This window comes from Carettochelys insculpta, chromosome 5 (genome assembly GCF_033958435.1).
Source record: "Carettochelys insculpta isolate YL-2023 chromosome 5, ASM3395843v1, whole genome shotgun sequence".
In the NCBI taxonomy this organism is placed as follows: domain Eukaryota; kingdom Metazoa; phylum Chordata; order Testudines; family Carettochelyidae; genus Carettochelys; species Carettochelys insculpta.
In genome coordinates this window covers 75,719,339-75,737,385 of record NC_134141.1, presented here as the reverse complement: position 1 = coordinate 75,737,385, position 18,047 = coordinate 75,719,339, and the positions used below count along the sequence as shown (strand labels likewise).

The 18,047-nt window shown below is 40.8% G+C and overlaps 1 protein-coding gene across 1 annotated transcript in view; it reads left to right on the top strand.

Annotated features, from left to right (window-relative positions):
- Nucleotides 1-18,047, top strand: part of ADGRV1 (adhesion G protein-coupled receptor V1) — a 378,918-nt gene that overhangs the window by 315,290 nt on the left and 45,581 nt on the right. Inside the window, exon 88 of the mRNA XM_074994210.1 lies at nt 14,743-14,864. Coding sequence (XP_074850311.1) covers nt 14,743-14,864 — 122 coding nt within the window. The remainder of the gene's footprint in view (nt 1-14,742; nt 14,865-18,047) is intronic.

Genomic DNA, 18,047 nt, shown 5'->3' with positions numbered 1-18,047 from the left:
ATCAATTTCGAAGTGCCGCAGCCACCCGCATGCTAATGAGGCGCTGAATATGTATTTCAGCGCTTCATTAGTAAACTTCGAAATGGCCATTTGCATGGCCATTTCAAAGTTTTGGCTAGTGTAGACACGGCCTTTGAGACAAAGAATGATTCCTTTATTTGGTGGTTAATAATACCATACAAATTCAGTTACAAGGAATCGTTTTGCATGATTCAGATACTTTGATCCACCCTCTTAGTCTTTAACTGGTTTTGTATGAAAGTGTTTGATGAATTTCCTATATATGAAAGCTCTGGAGGCTTAAATGCTTTGACTAATGAGAAAACAAAGTCACAAGCAACGCATGCTTACTTACACTGACTAGCTAAGCCGGGGTCTGCAACCTGTGTCTCCAGAGCCTCATGTGGCTCTTTTAACGACTTCTTTGTGGCTCTTTATGCAATAATAGCAAAGTTTAAAAAAAACTGCTGAATATTTTTGATAAATGGTGAACATCTAAAAGCCCAACAATGAACAACTCATATCTAAATATCAAACAATATGTGATCTTGAGATGTTGGATAACTCCACCTTTAATATGTGCAGTGCATTGTGGGATATGATACTGTTTTGATTGTACCACTATCCTTCTGACTTTCACTCCCAAACCTATTTTAATTATGCCAATTTTACTTCACATTTCATTTCAGCTTTCTTTCTTAAAATGTGTGTTGCCCTTCACAGCTGGAATGCCACAAGCTTCCTTTTCAAAATCGAGACTTTAGTAGCAATACAAACACATATGTGTAAAGTGTGAGGAAATAGAATACTTAAAAAGTTTGTGGATGTTCTGCAGTAAACATGTATCACATTACAAATTGTGTGTGTGCTGTTCTTAAAATAGGCATCTGATGTTCTTTATTAAGGACCATCTTGAATTCACATGCATTGTGGCTCTTGAATTATTGAGCTTTTTACCAAATTTAAAAAAAAAAGGCTCTTCTTGCTATTTTGGTTGCTGACCCCTGAACTAGCTAATGTATTTCAATGATGACCAGAATGGGAAGTTCACACTAAATCCACTTTATCCTTAATCTTTTACCTAGCACTCTTGTTGCCACACTCAGTAATGATAGATTTTGTGATGTGGATATTAATTTTCTAGGAAGTGGTCTGAGATATTTAATTTCCACACAGGCCACTGGACGGTCAGCCGTAAGGAGGTTAGGCCCAGACCTGTAACAAAATCCATTCAGGCACAAAGATTCACCCTGGCAAATCATATTGGCTGTTTTGGCCCTTTGTCAATGTGTACGGAGGGCCTGGATTCAAATCTGCAGGTTTGAGATGAAAATCTGATCGCTAATTTTTTCACTATCTGTTTTTATGAATTTTAATTTTGTATTTGTTATATTAGAATTTCTAAAATGTTGCTTTCAAAGATGTAAACATGTAAAACATTTGGTGCATTCATATAAGATGGCAAAATCAGGTCAGATGCAAACGTGTAAAATTCACTGGTTTGCTTCATTACTAGATAACTTTCAGTCCTGCTTGCCTACAATTAGTGGATTCAGTGCTATCCAATGTTTAGGTGTCATTAAGGAAAGACAATATTCAGGCATACATAGAATAAAATACATAAAATCAACAAGCAGGAGGGCAGAAAATATTAACAGAAATCATTTTGGGTAAATCAAAGGTATGAACTAGTCAGGGGCAGGCAACCAAAATAGCAAGAAGAGTCATTTTACCAATTTGGTAAAAAAACTCAATAATTGAAGAGCTGCATGCCATTGAACACAAGATGGTCATTAATAAATATCAAACCATAATTTTTGTAACCCCTATCTTAAAAACAGTGCACACACAGTGATTTATATTGTGATAATGTTTGCTGCAAGATGTTCACAAACTTTTTACATATTCTATTTCCTCACACTTTACATGTGTGTGCTTGTACCACTGTCTTCCTGACTTTCACTCCCAAGCCGTCTCTCTCTCAAGGGGGACGCTGCAGAAGTTATCCAACATTTTGAGATCACATGTTTTTACTATTTAGATATGAGTTGTTCATTTTGGGCCTTTTAGGTGTTCACTGCTTATCAAAAACAGTAAGGAGGGTTTTGTTTTGTTTGTTTGTTTGTTTTACTTTGCAATTACAGCATCAGGAGCCAGAAAGAAGCCCTTAAAGAGTCACATGTGGCTCCGGAGTTACAGGTTGCAGACCCCTGAGTTACAAGTAGAGGTGAACAAAAGCATAGCTAACTTAGTATGGGTTCTCCGTGTTCTGTTGCAAGCCAGTAGAAAAGCAGAGTGGAAAGGGCATTGTGAGGTGTTCGGAGAAAGTGAAGTGTCCAAGAAAGGATGGGCTAAAGGAAATGTCAAGAAGAGCTTCTTTTTATCAGGAGAAGAGGGGTGAATCTTTTATCACTCCTATATCATCAAGGGAAATTGGCCTTTAATTATCTTAGGCCTTCTGCAAGCAGACCTATTCCTCCACTTCGCTGTGGCTCCCAATGCTATAGTTGCAAAATAAATTAAAAAACCCCTTCTGACTATTTTTGATATTTCTGTGAATGTCTAAAAGCTGAACAATGAACAACTCCTACCTAAATAGTAATTGCTATGTGATCTCGAAATGTTGGATGACTTCCTCCTTTAATATGTTCAGTACATTCTGGGATCTGTGTGTGCACTGTTCCTAAAATAAGGGTTACAAAAAAGTATAGTTCATTTATTAAGCGCTGTCTCATATTCACATGTATTTCGGCTCTTGAATTGTTGAGTTTTCTTACCGAATTCGACAAAAATGTCTCTTCTTGCTCTTTTGGTTGCCGACCCTCAAGTTAGAAAGTTGCAAGAACCTCAGACAAATTCCCCTTTATTCTTTAAATTACAGAGGGCTTGTCAGCTAAAGTTTTTTGAACAGAAATTTCATCAGCCTCAATAGGAGTTTTGCTGAATGAAGTTGGGACAACACAAAATAACATGCTCACCAGCGGAAACTTTGGAAATAATCAGAGCTCTAAGTGGCTAACCTAAGCTAAATATGTGTTTCATGTAGGCCATGCCTACACTGTCACTTTACTTTGCTACAACGTTCCTGCTCAGGGGCATGGAAAAGAAAACATTCCACCCCCTTACCTCCGCTGTAGCAAGTTACAGTGTTGTAAAACACCAGTGTAAATTGGCTCACAGCCCTGGGAGCCACTCTCCTCATTCAGGTGTTTTGTTTTGTTTTGTTTTTTAAGAGCACTGGAGAACTCTCTCCCAACACTGGTACCATGATCATACTTTCACTTCAAAGCTGTGCCACGAAAGTGCTTTACTGTTTTAAATATAGACTTAGTCTGTGTATGTTTTCCCAAAGATTTGGAAGCATAACTTTTAATGCATCTTTTTTCAAAGGCACAAAGCAACACAGAGATCATTGCTCTCTTCACATTTTTATGCTTTTGCTGGGGGGCTGGAATTGATGTCCACCTTTTCTTGCCAAATGAAGATGTGATGAGCACTAAGCTTCAACACTGCATGGCTACGTCCACACTAGCCCCAAACTTCGAAATGGCCACGTAAATGGCCATTTTGAAGTTTACTAATGAAGCACTAAAATGCATATTCAGCGCTTCAATAGCATGCGGGTGGCCGCGGCACTTCAAAATTGATGCACTTCACCACCACACGGCTAGTCCCAATGGAGCTCCTTTTCGAAAGGGCCCTGCCTACTTTGAAGTCCCCTTATTCCCATGAGCTGATGGGAATAAGGTGACTTTGAAGTAGGCGGGGTCCTTTCGAAAAGGAGCCCCGTTGGGATGAGGCGCACAGCGGCGAGGCGCATCAATTTCAAAGTGCCGTGGACGCCTGCATGCTAATGAAGTGCTGAATATGCATTTCAGTGCTTCATTAATAAACTTCAAAATGGCCATTTGCATGGCCATTTCGAAGTTTGGAGCTAGTGTAGATGCGTCCCGTAACAGCAATTGCATTGCCACAAGTCATGTCACACTAGAGTGGAGGGAGCTGGCCTCAGTCAAGGGGAGAGAGGGTCACAGGAGGGTGAAATTTGTATTGTTTTAGGGAAGCACAAGTGCCTGGTCTAGTCATGAAAAGGATAATGATATGAAGGAAAGGGCCAGTTCACAAGAATTTATTCATGCACGCAAGTCGGCTCCTTTTGAAGATGGAAATTTGGTTTGCTTAGAATGGAGAATTACAGTTTGGACTGATTCTGATTATTTTCAAACTAGTTTGCCCAGCCCTGTTTGCCCAGCCCTACTGCAAATATGCTCTGAAATCTGAAATTTAGTCAGGTCCAACAGCTTCCTGCCAGCAGGTAAAACTAGAACAGATCCTAATAAATTATGGCTCAGATATTTGGGTAAGACATTCAGCCATCTTTATGAGCTCCTCTTATTAGCTATGTCTACACGTGCATGTTACATCGAAATAACTTATTTCAACATCGAAATAGTCTATTTCAATGAATAACGTTTACATGTCCTCCAGGGCTGGCAACGTCGATGTTCAACATCGACGTTGCGCAACACCACATCGAAATAGGCGCTGCGAGGGAACATCTACACGCCAAAGTATCACACATCAAAATAAGGGTGCCAGGCACAGCTGCAGACAGGGTCACAGGGAGGACTCAACAGCAAGCCGCTCCCTTAAAGGGCCCCTCCCAGACACAGTTGCACTAAACAACACAAAATCCACAGAGCCGACAACTGGTTGCAGACCCTGTGCATGCAGCATGGATCCCCAGCTGCAGCAGCAGCAGCAGCCAGAAGCCCTGGGCTAAGGGCTGCTGCACACGGTGACCATAGAGCCCCGCTGGGGCTGGAGAGAGAGCGTCTCTCAACCCCTCAGCTGATGGCCACCATGGCGGACCCCGCTATTTCGATGTTGCGGGACACGGATCGTCTACACGTGCCCTACTTCGACGTTCAACTTCGAAGTAGGGCGCTATTCCCATCCCCTCATGGGGTTAGCGACTTTGACGTCTCGCCGCCTAACGTCGATTTCAACTTTGAAATAGTGCCCAACACATGTAGCAGTGACGGGCGCTATTTCGAAGTTGGCACCGCTACTTCGAAGTAGCGTGCACATGTAGACGCGGCCATTCTGAGCTGGCTGTGTGTCTGCGTCCAGTATCTTGCCATAAGGCAGAGCAGACTAAAAGCTGCTCTAAAATCTGCAGATATGCTTTGTAATCTCAGTAATCAGCTCCAACAGGAACCAAATGGAAAGGGTACAATGGTAAACATCCCTCCAGAGGATTAATGTTGAGGGTTAGAGAGTGTGCTCCTGCTTACGTTGAAGTCAAGGAGCAGTACTGGGCCCATAATTAGGACATACACATGATAGGGAAAGTGAAACTGGAAACAGTTCTTGTTTTAGCTACCTGCACACTACAAGTAAGGGCTGTGAATGAGTGTTCATATCCATAGGCTTGTGCTACTCTCATCAAGCTAGTCTGAGTCTAAAGGGCAGCATAACCACATAGCCTAGGTAGCAGAGCAGAGGTATTGAATAGCTGTGCTAAGAATGTACCTGCTGGTCTAAGGAGCGGTTATATCTGGCTTGAGTCAGCCATGCCTCTGCTGCTGCTGCTCATGCTGCCAAGGCTGCACGGCTATTTATGTTGCTTGAAGCTCAGTTTGTGTATGTGAGCAAGTGAGTCATATCTTTAGCTCATAATATAGACACAACCTTAAAGAGCTGATAGATATGGAAAGAGAAGAACAGTATAAATCGATGTGAGTAAAAAAAAAAAATGGCAGCTTAAAAGAAAAAAGTAGCTCAATTTTCACCTGTTTTATTATGCAGTCTGTTTGCTGTATCTTTTTAATGTCAAATAATTCACCAGCAGAGCTGAGTATAAATGAGCTTTAGATATGTTTTTTGTGCCCAGTTTTCAAAAGAAAAATAAGTTTTTCTCATTTTGATAAAAAGCTTCATTCCTGTAAGAACCGCAGTTCATTGAACAGCACTTGATGACGTAGCTTTCATGCCTTAGGCTCAAATATGCAACACTATTTATCTGACTCAGATTCTTCCTTTGTGAGTGATGCCAGAACCAGTCTAAAGATAGAATGGATTCTAATACATTAGGGCTTAGATATTTGGCTAAGGTATTCAGCTGTCTTTGCTATCTCCTCTTATTCTGAGCTGGCTGTGAATGTCTATGCCCAATATCTTGGCAGAAAGCAGAGCAGCCTCATAGCTGCTTAAATTCTGGCAGGTGCCAACAGTTCCAAGATGTCAGTATGGTAACCAAGGATCAGCACATTGTATGTATATCCCAGCCACATTCAGGATGCAGCTGAGGACAGGGGTTTTCATTTTTGCTTGACAACATACGTCCAAGTTTTGTATATAGCATCTCTCTCAGTATATGAATATATATAGCATCTGTCACCAAACTGAAAGTTGTTTATTTGCTGTATCCAAGGGCTCCTTTCACAATACAGAGGAAAATGTGTCCTTGCCCCAGAGATTTAGACCAAAAAAAAAAGAAACTTCTGTTCCTTAGGACTGCTGTTATTCTCAATCTATTGCCTCCTGTAATTATTAACATGGCAGTAGACATGAGTGACTCATTCATAACAAATAAATTGTAAATTGTTCATGTAGAAGTGGCAGCTGTGTCATATTTATTAACATGTCACTGAAATTTCTAAAAATAATTCCTGGGCTTCAATAAAAGCAATTAATGAGTAGTTTGTTGAAAATAATTAGTATTCAATCTGTGACCTGAAGTATAGTTCACAATTTATTTTTCTTTTTAACCCTATAAAAGTACCTCTTAGAATCATGTTTGCAGTATGAGTATTCATAATTGCAAATCTAAAACTCTCTTTATGCCAATATTCCCTAATACTTTTTTCCTTATTTTACTGTGACAGTTCCTGCCAACAAACTTAATTCCAACAATATTTGTGGAAAGGGAACACAGAAGTGGTTTGAGCACAGCTGAAGCTCAGTCATTTGAATTTCTGTTATCCAAAAATGTTTTTCAATATTTTCCCAGCGCCGCATATTCACTTTTAACATACAGCTTTCCATGTCTTGCAAAGCAAGACTCAGGATTTGTTATTGAACTTAGATATCTGGTTGGCCAGTGAAATTCCTCCAGACCAGCTAGGAATAGAGAATCTGAAAAATTAATCCTGATTCTGCAGTAGGTCTTCAAGTCTAGCCAAGAACAATTGAGACATTAAACTCTTGCTGGCAGTTCAAAAACCTACAGGGGAAAGTACAACAAAAATATATTTAATCGTTCTTTTTATTGACTTTGCCATTTTTACAAAAACTATAAACACTGCAGGCAGAGGAAAAATAAGCGCACAATAGGGAACAGAATAGTGAAAACATGAACATTCAGAAATGTTTGAGTGTACTCCTAGTTCTTTTTTATTTGTTTTTCATAACAGAATATTCCTTACATTCCATAATCCAAAAAAGGAGATTAGTCTGCATTAAAATTCCTTGTTTATTTAATTCATAGTTTAATTCACATTTTTCCTACTGGTCTGACTCAGTCTGAGTTAGTGCTCTAGAAAGCCTTGATCCTTTTGACAGTTTTGATTTGTGATGTCAGATCTAAATAATCAGATTTTATCAGGTAAAATCAGGCTATTTTTGTTGACAAACAACAAAGATGCTTTTAAATATAGTGTATTCTTACAAACAGAAGCAAAAAAGTTGACCATTAACATTCTAACAACCAACAGTTTGGAAAGCAAGGGTACTATGTATACCAAATGTCTTGTATTTTATACATTGTTCTTTCTTAATCAGAGCTGAATCAAGGCTTTGTCTTAACACCCTTGAGACAGATTGGCGTGTGTTTGTATATGTCTTCTATTTTGTGAATGGCATAGTTATTGTAAAAGTGTACTATGCCTTCACTGTGGCACAATAACCTCCATACTGAGATGACACACCTGGGAAGTGTCAGGAGAAATCCTTGCATATTGGAGGGCTAATAATAGAAAGCAATCAAGAACAGTTAGCCTGAATGATCTTTCACGCAAATAGAAGCACTGAAGAACAGTGAGCTTGCTGCATCCCATGGGAACCAGTTTTCCCAAGGTGCACTTCAGGTAGGCTGTAACTACTCAAGCAATCACCGAAACTGGACTCCCTGGAAGACACAAAAAACTCTGAGGAGGGACAAAGAAAGTTAGTATTCATCTTTCTGAATATCTGTATATCTCTTATTCATAGTCTTAGAAGTGCCAGTGCAAATTCTCTGTTACTTGCTTTAACCGTCACAAAGTTCCCAAAGGGTGAAACTTTAATCCAGAATATCCATGAGGGCGCAGCTACGGAGAAGGTATACAAAAGTTACTTGGTCCATACTTGTCTTGGGAGCCTAGGATACCTAAGTGACAGGGCCACATAGTCTAGAAAAGGATATCACCACTGCATTCTGTATTTCAGGAGTGTTCCTGAAAGGGTGGATGTAGGGCAAGTATCTGGATGCTGCCAAGGTTCAGTATATTGAGGACACATGGGATCCAAGGCTTTGGGTCCAGTGCAGGAGCCTGGTGACTATCTGCAAAGGGGATCTCAGATAGGGCTGTAACAATGGTTATCATCTAGTTATACTACTCCAGGGATAGTCTAAACTGAGCTTGGTCCTGCCATGAGGGTAGGGGATGGAAACTGATAATTTCTCAAGGTAGAAGGACCAGACTACCTCAGGCCAAATATGGGACACGGGGGATGAGCTAGTGTCCCGGCCAAAACAGGACAGATGGTCACCGTAACAGTCAGGCGGTGCCTGCCCTGTGGGGGCTGCCACATTACTGGGGAGGGATGTTTCCTGGCTGTGGGAGGCAGCAGCAGCTCCCGGCTTACCCAAGCTGTGGGGAGCCAGGCAGCAGCTGCACCACTTGGGCTCCAGCTTGCCTGAGCAGCAGGGAGTCAGGAGCCAGGCAGTAGCTGCTATGATCCAACTCCAGCTTCCCCAGCCATGGGGAGCCATATCCAGGCCAGCAGTGCCAGTGTGCTCCTGACTCCCTGCAGCTCAGGAGCCGTGAGCCAAGTCGCGGGGGTCAGGTAGCAGCCATGCGGATCTGGCTTCAGCTTCCCTGAGCCACGGGGAGCAGGATTTGGGCCAGCTGTGCTGGTGATCCTCCCAGCTCCCCCAAAATGTGGGGAGCTGGGAACCTGGCAGAAGCCATGCTGGTCAGGCTTCAGCTCCCCACGGCTTGGGGAGCCAGGAGCCAACAACTATGGGGCAATTAGCCCCTTTTCAGAAATAAATCAGAATGCCTTCCCGGCACCCAAAATACAAGGCTGTCCTGGCCAATATGGGCTGGATGGTCACCTTATCGCAAGGTCCTTACTAGTCCTATGATTCTCCAGCATAATCTCCTAAAATTCAGCAGGGCAGTAAGGCCTGATTTGTGTCCTCTGCTGGTGTTTTGCAGCTGTATTATGGTAATTTGCCTTTTATAGGTTTTCCTGCTGCTTTGCCTGCAGTTTCTGCTTATTCAAAACTCTGCTGGCTGATTGTTCATGATAATGCAAATAGCTGATCTCACTACCCCTAAAAGAGGTTTCCCTGGTGGTATTCTATGAAGCTGTGGGATATTTTTCCAATCATCTGCTCACAGAAATTACTCCTTAAGATGATATTCTGACACACTTTTTGAAACTTCTGTTCCCGTAACTTAAATCTGAGCTTTAAATCCAGTTTGTGGGTGTGATAAATATTGCTATGATGAATTCATTGTGAGACAAGAGCTCTTGGATCCTTTATATATACGAAATATAATATGATCGGGAAATGGATGGACTGACAATAGCACAAATGAAAGCCTCCAGCTACTAAAATGTTAAATAATGGATGATATGTAGTTTTGCCATGGGTAGGGACCAAATATGTTTCAAGTTACAGTGTATAATGCACACCAAAGCTGTGCTGCAGCATGTCCCACCCACACTGTCCTGCTGCTGACTTCACTGTTCCACCACAGCTTGCTCTTCTGTACTTGAGGTTTATTGTGGGAGTATGTAGGTGGGCAGTTGCACTTTATTTGATCCTGGTTTGGTTTTAGACTAAACCGTTGTAAGAGAAAACACATTTGTCTAAAAGCATGATTTTATTTTTTTTTTCTGAAAAAACCCACAGACACTTAGAATCTTTTTAAATCCAGGCCTTATTGAAGTCAGACCTATTTATTGATACACTCCTTTCTTATCCTGTACCTATTTTTGCAAACTGTTTAGAGCTAGATAATTTACAGTTGCTTAGCAGGATTATTTGTCCTAGTTTTTCAGGCATTGTTTGGTGAAAATATACCCAGTCGTCAGAACAAAATGTCAATGAAGTAAGCTCAAACACCTATTGAACTATAAATGCGGGCAGAGCTTCAGCATCATATTAATATACTGTAATCTCCACAGTAAAGCCATCATTATTGACAATGCTGCTGCATAATAATGCTGAGGTTGTACTTATAACAAAATTGGGTACACAGCGAGCCATAGAGACACCCTTTGTATCTTTTTAAATTGACACACACCCACGGATCCTACAGCTTGCAGTTATATTTATTATGGGGTTATAGGTCATGTTAGATTTACTAGGCTTGATTCTGATTTTTCTTAATCTAGATTTTTGTTGGTTTAATTCAATTGAGTTTAATGTAATTTGTGAAATGTGCTAGTGGGGAAGTGATGTAAGAATCAGTCTCCCCACATCTGAAAATTACTTTAGATTAAGGCAGTTTATCCATCTATTTGCTTCATTTTTTGATCTGATTTGTTGTCATTATGGATTTCAGAATATATTTTTCTTGTGAAAATTACTTAAAGCTAGTATTGTACATGCAAAAATCTGACTTGCACATGCAGAAATGCTGACTTTGGCATGCTCTGCACATTTACTTTGTCCCATCAGCACTTGTGTTTTTCAGTGGCAAAGATACATGGCAAATGAAAATTAAAAACTACTATCAGAAATTTTTGAACTGACTGGAATATTGCTTACACTTCTAACTTCTTAGACCCAGCTATGGGTCTTAAAATATGTGTATGCCACTGCTCTTTACCTTAGTGGACTTTGGATCAGGTCCTTAGTGCCCAGGGACTCTCCAGCAATGCTGAGAAATTCACAGCAACGCTGGGCACCCGACAGGTGGTGGGAAGATGCTAGAAAGCAACCCCTTACCACCTTTTGGGTTCCGGAACCCACCCCTGTGGCCTTTGTTGGGGTGCACCTCCAGGAGATATGGACCCACGCTGGCACCCCCTTGGGAAGACTAGGGCAGAGGAGAACAATGAGGCAGACGACAGAATTTTATGAAACACAAACACCTAATTTATTAATACACAAGGACGGAACGAGGATATTACTGCAAGCTCTTATTTTAGTAACAGTATGCACTTACTTGAATTAAGAGAAAGATGATCATATTAACACTAGGGTGTGACATGGTCTCAGGTAAGTTAGGTGCAGAGGTCAGTTTAAAGGAAAGTAATAAATGTGTATGTATGTATTTTGAATTAAAGGGAGGGAGAGGGCGCTACTCCTCTTACCCTTACCGGCATCAGGTCGCTACTCTGATCCAAATAATTTTACCAAAGGCTGATGGAGGATTTACCTCTCTATTGAGCCAAGTAGAGAATCAATGGAAAAAGGAGGCCATGCCTTCACCTTGGCATGTATTTTATCAATTTACTAAGAAGTTCTAACAATTTCTCTCTAACTAGATATTAATAACTAACAAATATTATCTATAATTAACTACTAAAATAATTTAACAATCTTATCTACTACTAACAATCCTACTTATTACTAACAACTCAACTATTTAATTAACATTGAAAGACACTATCTATGAAAAACAGATCAATTATAGTAATAACAGTTCCAGATTATAATTATAAGTAGTCTTAGTAAATGTCTTTTTTGGACTAGAGTTCAGCCAGAGGCCAGCAAGGGCCGGCCTAAGGTCAGTCCTTGGGGTGCTGCACCTGCCCTTCCAGGCAGCCACACAGCAAGGGGATCGGCCCTGCTCCCCGACTAGGGGTCCCTTAGCTACTGGCTGAAGCGGTGATGCTTTGTCTGTAGTCCCTGCGCAAAGCGCAGGCCTGCCCGTGAGTTAGGATACTTGTCTGGAAAATGTGTCAGGTCTGGTATTAGGCTGCTCTTGGTAGGCCCTGGGGTTCACTACGCCAGGGACGCAGTACCTGCGTGAAAGCAGGCCAGTTCGACCCCTGGCGAGTTCCCCCACAGAGACACCGCCTTGCTGCTGAAGATGCCACCTCAGGGACGCTGGGTGGAGACAGTCTTGTGCCTTGAGTCTTCAATCTTCGCCCAAAGGGCTGGCCTAGGGACTTGGCGGACACTCTTTAGAGCCATGCCTTCCCATCCAGGGCCGGGCAGAATGGGCTGCAAGCCCTGCTTATATAGAAGGTCCTCACGAATAATTCATGAGATCATTACCATATAGGTAAAGTCCTCAACTAGGTCCACCCTCTGGTGGAAAGTTCTGGAAACCATCCAGGCTCACTCAATCGGATTGCCCCTATGCAAATCTGGATACCCCTGATTCATGAATTTGGATGAGCACGTGGAACAATTCAAATTCCCAGGGGAGCAACCGGTCAAAAAGAACCATTAGAGTGCTGCCAACGGGCAAGCAATGACAGTTTAAAGCTTCATGTGTCTGAGGGGATTTTTATCACACAGCCCCTTCCCGCCAAAATCATGGTGTCTCTGACTCACGGGGGTGATAATGCCTGTACAGATGATTTACACACGACACTTAGTATGGAAGAGCTACAATGAGAGCAGCATATTGCATAGTCACATTTCCCTTCTGCAGAAGTGGGGAGCACAGAGACCTATGCAATCTTCACCATATTGCTCTGTGATAAACAGGCTTTATTAGCTGCATTTTGCAGATGGTCTAACCGACTAGGAGAGGATTGATGTCTTGTCCTTGGTCACAGAGGAGAAGTCAATACCTGGACCAGGATTAGAGTTGAGTTGTCTGGCTCCCAGCTCTGTGCTCAGACCATAGGACAGTGTTAGCTGAAGTGGCTTCATTTTGGTATCTTCTACTAATAAGGACTGTATCTGTTCACTGTTCTGGAGGGCTACAGGTTTCTTTATTTTAATGCTTTAGATTTCACTTCAGCAGTACCAGGCTACCAGTTGTCAGACACATAGAAGCACAGTGTAGATTTTCATCTGCAACACAAAACCATGTCCTAATGTGGCCAGGAAAGGCACAGCACGTGCTTTGTAGGTCACAATTGAGGTAATGTCTAATAATGGCCTGTTGAGGTTGAAGTCAGTATGAAAATTGTCATTGAGCAGGATCAGGCCTTATGTTGGGAAGCCAGTAGAATACAGCACCTGCTCATGTTGTGCTTTGTTCCAAGTAGCCCCCTTTCTCTCCACCCATGAAAGTTTAAACATTCATTTAACAACATTAATTGCCAAAATAATAAAGCCCCTGAAGTAATTATTTGCTGCCTTGCTGGAAGATAGTCATGACATTGGCTGCCTGACTACATTCATATGACTTTTCTCTTGCAACACAATGGGAAACGCAGACAAGGAAGGCAGTACATGCACCTGTGTATTCGCATTTACTGTACCTTTGTTTAGTCCCTCCTGTCTATCACATTTGCTGACATGGCATTAATTACAGGGAGAAGGTGCGGTTCTTTGCAGAATGCTTCTGCAAGGTGAAACATACAAAACTGGGCAAATACGAACTTTGAAATCTGTCATGAGAATTGTCAACAGTAGAAGCCAATCCAGTGCCTCTTAACTTTAAGAATTGTATTTATTCATGCTGTATTAGGCTTCCCTTTTTCTGAACTTTGTGCTGTATTGCTGTAACATTTCCTTCACACTACTTAGATCCTGTGAACAACAAATACAATAGGATATGAAAAACATCTGGATATGAAGCAGTGTAGGGAGACAAATGTATAAATATATCTAGATATTAGGCAATCCAGAAAGGTGTGTATAGTTGAAGTTTTCAAAAACAGATCTGTTTATATTTTCTGGATTTTGTGCTTAAGCCCAGATTCTGCAACATGTAAAGTCAACATGTAGATACTACCATGGTAGATAATGGCAATAGTTAAATAAACAAAGCTACTCATATGTTTGTCTTTACATGACCAGTACCATAATCTTATTTAATTTGCAGCATAAGTAACTAAAATCTGTGACAAACTCTAGTTTGTCTAGTTTGTCACTGGCATAAACTTTTGTTTATATTTAGGATTTTTGTCCCATTCTAGGAAGTAAAACTTCCTTATTTTTCCTCCAAACATCTATGGTTTGTCAAGAGCTTCTCCGCTTAGTTTACATGTTTACCAAGGCCAAATGTACATTTCCCCGCTCAGAAAGGAAGAGTCCTAATGTATCTTATTTAATTGGATTGTCTTCCACTGAACCTCACCCCCACTAGTTGTGCATCTTCACAGCTTTCCAGTCTGTTTGGTAAATCAACTAGTAGGTGATGCTCTAGTTGAGAAACAACACTTCCTCTCCTGTCATCCCTCCTTCCCACCAGACAAAAAGTTGGGCAACCTCTGAAATGCATCTTGTCTTCACTGGAACATGAATGTTATTTCTTGTAAGCAAGATATTTAAGGGGCACAAAGAGTAGTGAGAGAAATCTGAAAACTAAAATTTCGTTATATGCTAGTAATGCTGAAAGTGTTTTTTACAAGGTATAGCAACTGAACAACTATATTTATGGTTTCTAGAGATTCCACTGGTCTTATACCTGTTTGCCTTGATTTCCACTACATGGCTTTGGGGAGGACTGCACATGGCTTACCGGCACCTCTGGATGTTAGTCTTCTTTGTTATCTTCAACAGCCTGCAGGTAAGAGCTTTTCCTTTCCTCAGAGTGGATAAAATCTTGACATTTCAAGTTGTAGAGGTTGTGTAGTTACCAGAAGCAAATAGAAGGCTCAGCAGGTTAGCACTGGGCAGTAGTCATTAGAAATTTGCTAATTTTTTGAATGACTATTTTGGATGAATATTCAATATGCAATTCCAAAACAACAGCAACAATAATAATTACACAGAATCATCTCATAATCAACACACTGTTGAGATAACAACACCTGTACTGTACACAATATAATCCTGTGACAATAAGTCTCACAAAGTAACAAATGTATCGGACGGCAATTGCAAAAGTAAAATAGGAAGAATTTCATTTAAGTATCAAAGAGAAGAAGTTTAAGATGATATGAAATAAAACAATTGAAACCTATCCCTTGCTGTGTGTTCACAGATAAAAACAAGGTCTTTTCAGCTGAAAGATCAATATAGACCAGTAATTGTGTTTGTTACCAAAACCACAAAAAAGTATGAAATATACCAGTACTCTCATCTTAATCTATAGCGCTATATTTAACTTCTGTTAATGCTCCCGGTGGTGCTGATCCCACAAACACTTATGCACAGGTGTACCTTCACATCTGTCAGTAGTGCCATTGAACTCAGTGTTACTCATATGAGTTGGTGTTGCAGAATTGAAGAGCATGTGTCAAGACTGAGAAAATGCCTATAATTCCTAAAGACGTCAAAAGGTTGAGAAATTAGAATTCTATTTTGAGGCTGAGACTGGAATTACCAGGGCCACCGAGAGCTGCCCTGGGGCAAGGTGGGAGGGCAACCCATCTTGGTGTCTCAGTAGGGGCGGGACAGATGGTGGAAGGGGCGGGACATAGAAAATTTGTCCCTCAACACCACCTGGACCCCACCCTGAGCTGCATGCAGCCAAAGCTGCACTGCCACAGTAATCCAAAGGGGCCCAGAGCTCCAGCCACCTCTGCTGCTACTTTGACACAGGCATCAGCTGGAGCTTGGTGCCCCTTTGAAAAGCTGGGTCCAAGGGCAGTTGCCCCCTTTCCCCTCCACCCATTGGCAGGTCTTGGAGTTGCTATTTTTTTTCTGTGACATTTTGGGCTTAACTTTTCATCTCTCTTGTACTACGTCTACAATATGAAAAATTCCCAGTGACTCACTGATGAGTAATTTAATTGACTTGATGGTCAGAGCATTGGAAGGGAGTAGTCTGCCTACAGTAGGACTCTCATTAGTGAAGCTGAAACCGAGAGGAGCACCTGAGAGATTATTTTTTCTAAAATGTCATAGTATAGAGTAGGACAAAAAGTCTCATTTGAAGTCTGAAAGTTCATGGCACCCACTGCTCAGATAAGTTTGTTTAGATAACCTACCCACAGAATTTCAGTTCTGCACTCATAACTTCATTGTGGCTTTTGAATTAGGTGCATCACTGATGTAGATGGCAGATATGCAATGGTTTGTTTGTATTGTTTTTTTATCTTCGTCTGCTGCGTTTTTAATAGGTTCCAATATAGGTTTCTTTTACCTTTATGGATATAGGTAGTCAGAAAAGGCAACTCAGTATAACAGATCCCAAAGAATGATGGTATATCAGTCGGTTTCACTTGCATCACCATAGAAATGTCCACATATGGCTGGTGAAACACACTTCACTGTGTGTGGATATTTCTCAAAAGTGGATAAGATTACTCTATAAGCATCCTTGAGAAAAGGCCATTCATGTCCCAAATATTGACTGTTCTGTAGGACTGACAGAAAATACTTGAATCTAATTTTTGTAACCTAAAATATGTCACTGAAGAAGTTTTTAATGAAGGGGAGATATTTATACCAACAATCTTAGCACCCCACCCCCATGAAACCTACAAGATTCTTACAGGACTTGTTACATTGTAGCTGTATCAAGACCTTGAATTCATGTGGGAAATATGGGTACAAAGGCATGACTAAGCTATTAAACATTCAAGAAATGATTAAATAATAAACAATACCAGAGAAGCACCTACTAATGACTCCATAGTTAGCGTTGTATTCTAAAGCAGTGTTTCTCAACCTTTTTTCATAAAGTAACGCTTTTACAAAATTATAAGTACTACCAGGCTTCTCTTGAATGCCCCAAGGGTGTTGAGAAACGGTCATAAGGTAATCTGAGGTCTTGAAACATGAGCCTTTCAGCCTTTCCAGATTACTGTACCCCTTTGCATATAACCAAGTTACACCTCACTTAAAAACTACTTGCAGAAATATCACAGAAGGCTACTAAAAGATTGCTGACTTTCTGCCATCTTATCATCAAACAATTGAATTGAATAGTTCTATTGTACATACATTTCAGCCTAATGAATATGAGTCAGTACAAACACATCATTTTCTGAATGAAGTTTTAGATTGTACTGAGTTTATTTGTATTTACGTAGACTGTTATAAAACAACGCAAATATCTAGAGCAGTTGATGTACTCCAGGAAGACCTTATTGTATGCCCACGGGTACTTGTACCACTGGTTGAGAAATACCACTCTAAAAAGAACTTAAAATTGGGCACAAATCTTGTATTTTCTCACATTAGAGGTCTAATAAAGTGAAATTTCAGAAAACGTTAGTTTTTATTCTCTTTGAATTTTCTCCTCAGTTTCTGTTCATAGTCTTTTTTTTATTTTTGGCTGTGGCTGAGATTTTTAACTTGATAGTCTTCTTGTTGCTACACACGCCATACTTCATGTACACCCACAAAGGCAAGAAAAGAAAGTAAGCTACCTAACAGTACATACTTTTTATTCCTTCACCCACAGGCGGTTACAATTGCTATATTCTGCCGATCATATACTGCCACTCTAGATCTGACCCCCAGACATGTCAATCTTCCCTCATCCATTCTAAATACTTATCTGCAAAAACAGTTTACGTAATTGCCCTCTCCCAGCACAACTAACTACCACAACTTACTTCCAACGATAATTAGATTGAGGAGAGAATTTTCACTCACTGACACTGTGGTTAAACCATACCACCTGCTCCCTCAGCCAGGTTTGGGTGTTAAAACAACAATGCAACACATGCCAACACTGTAACAGTCATAGAAACACTTCTTCTGAATCTCCCAATTCCCTAATTTTCCAAATTTCTTCTCTAAATGCTAGTCTTCTAAGAAGTGTAGAGTACAACCAAAGAGCTCTCTCTCGACAATT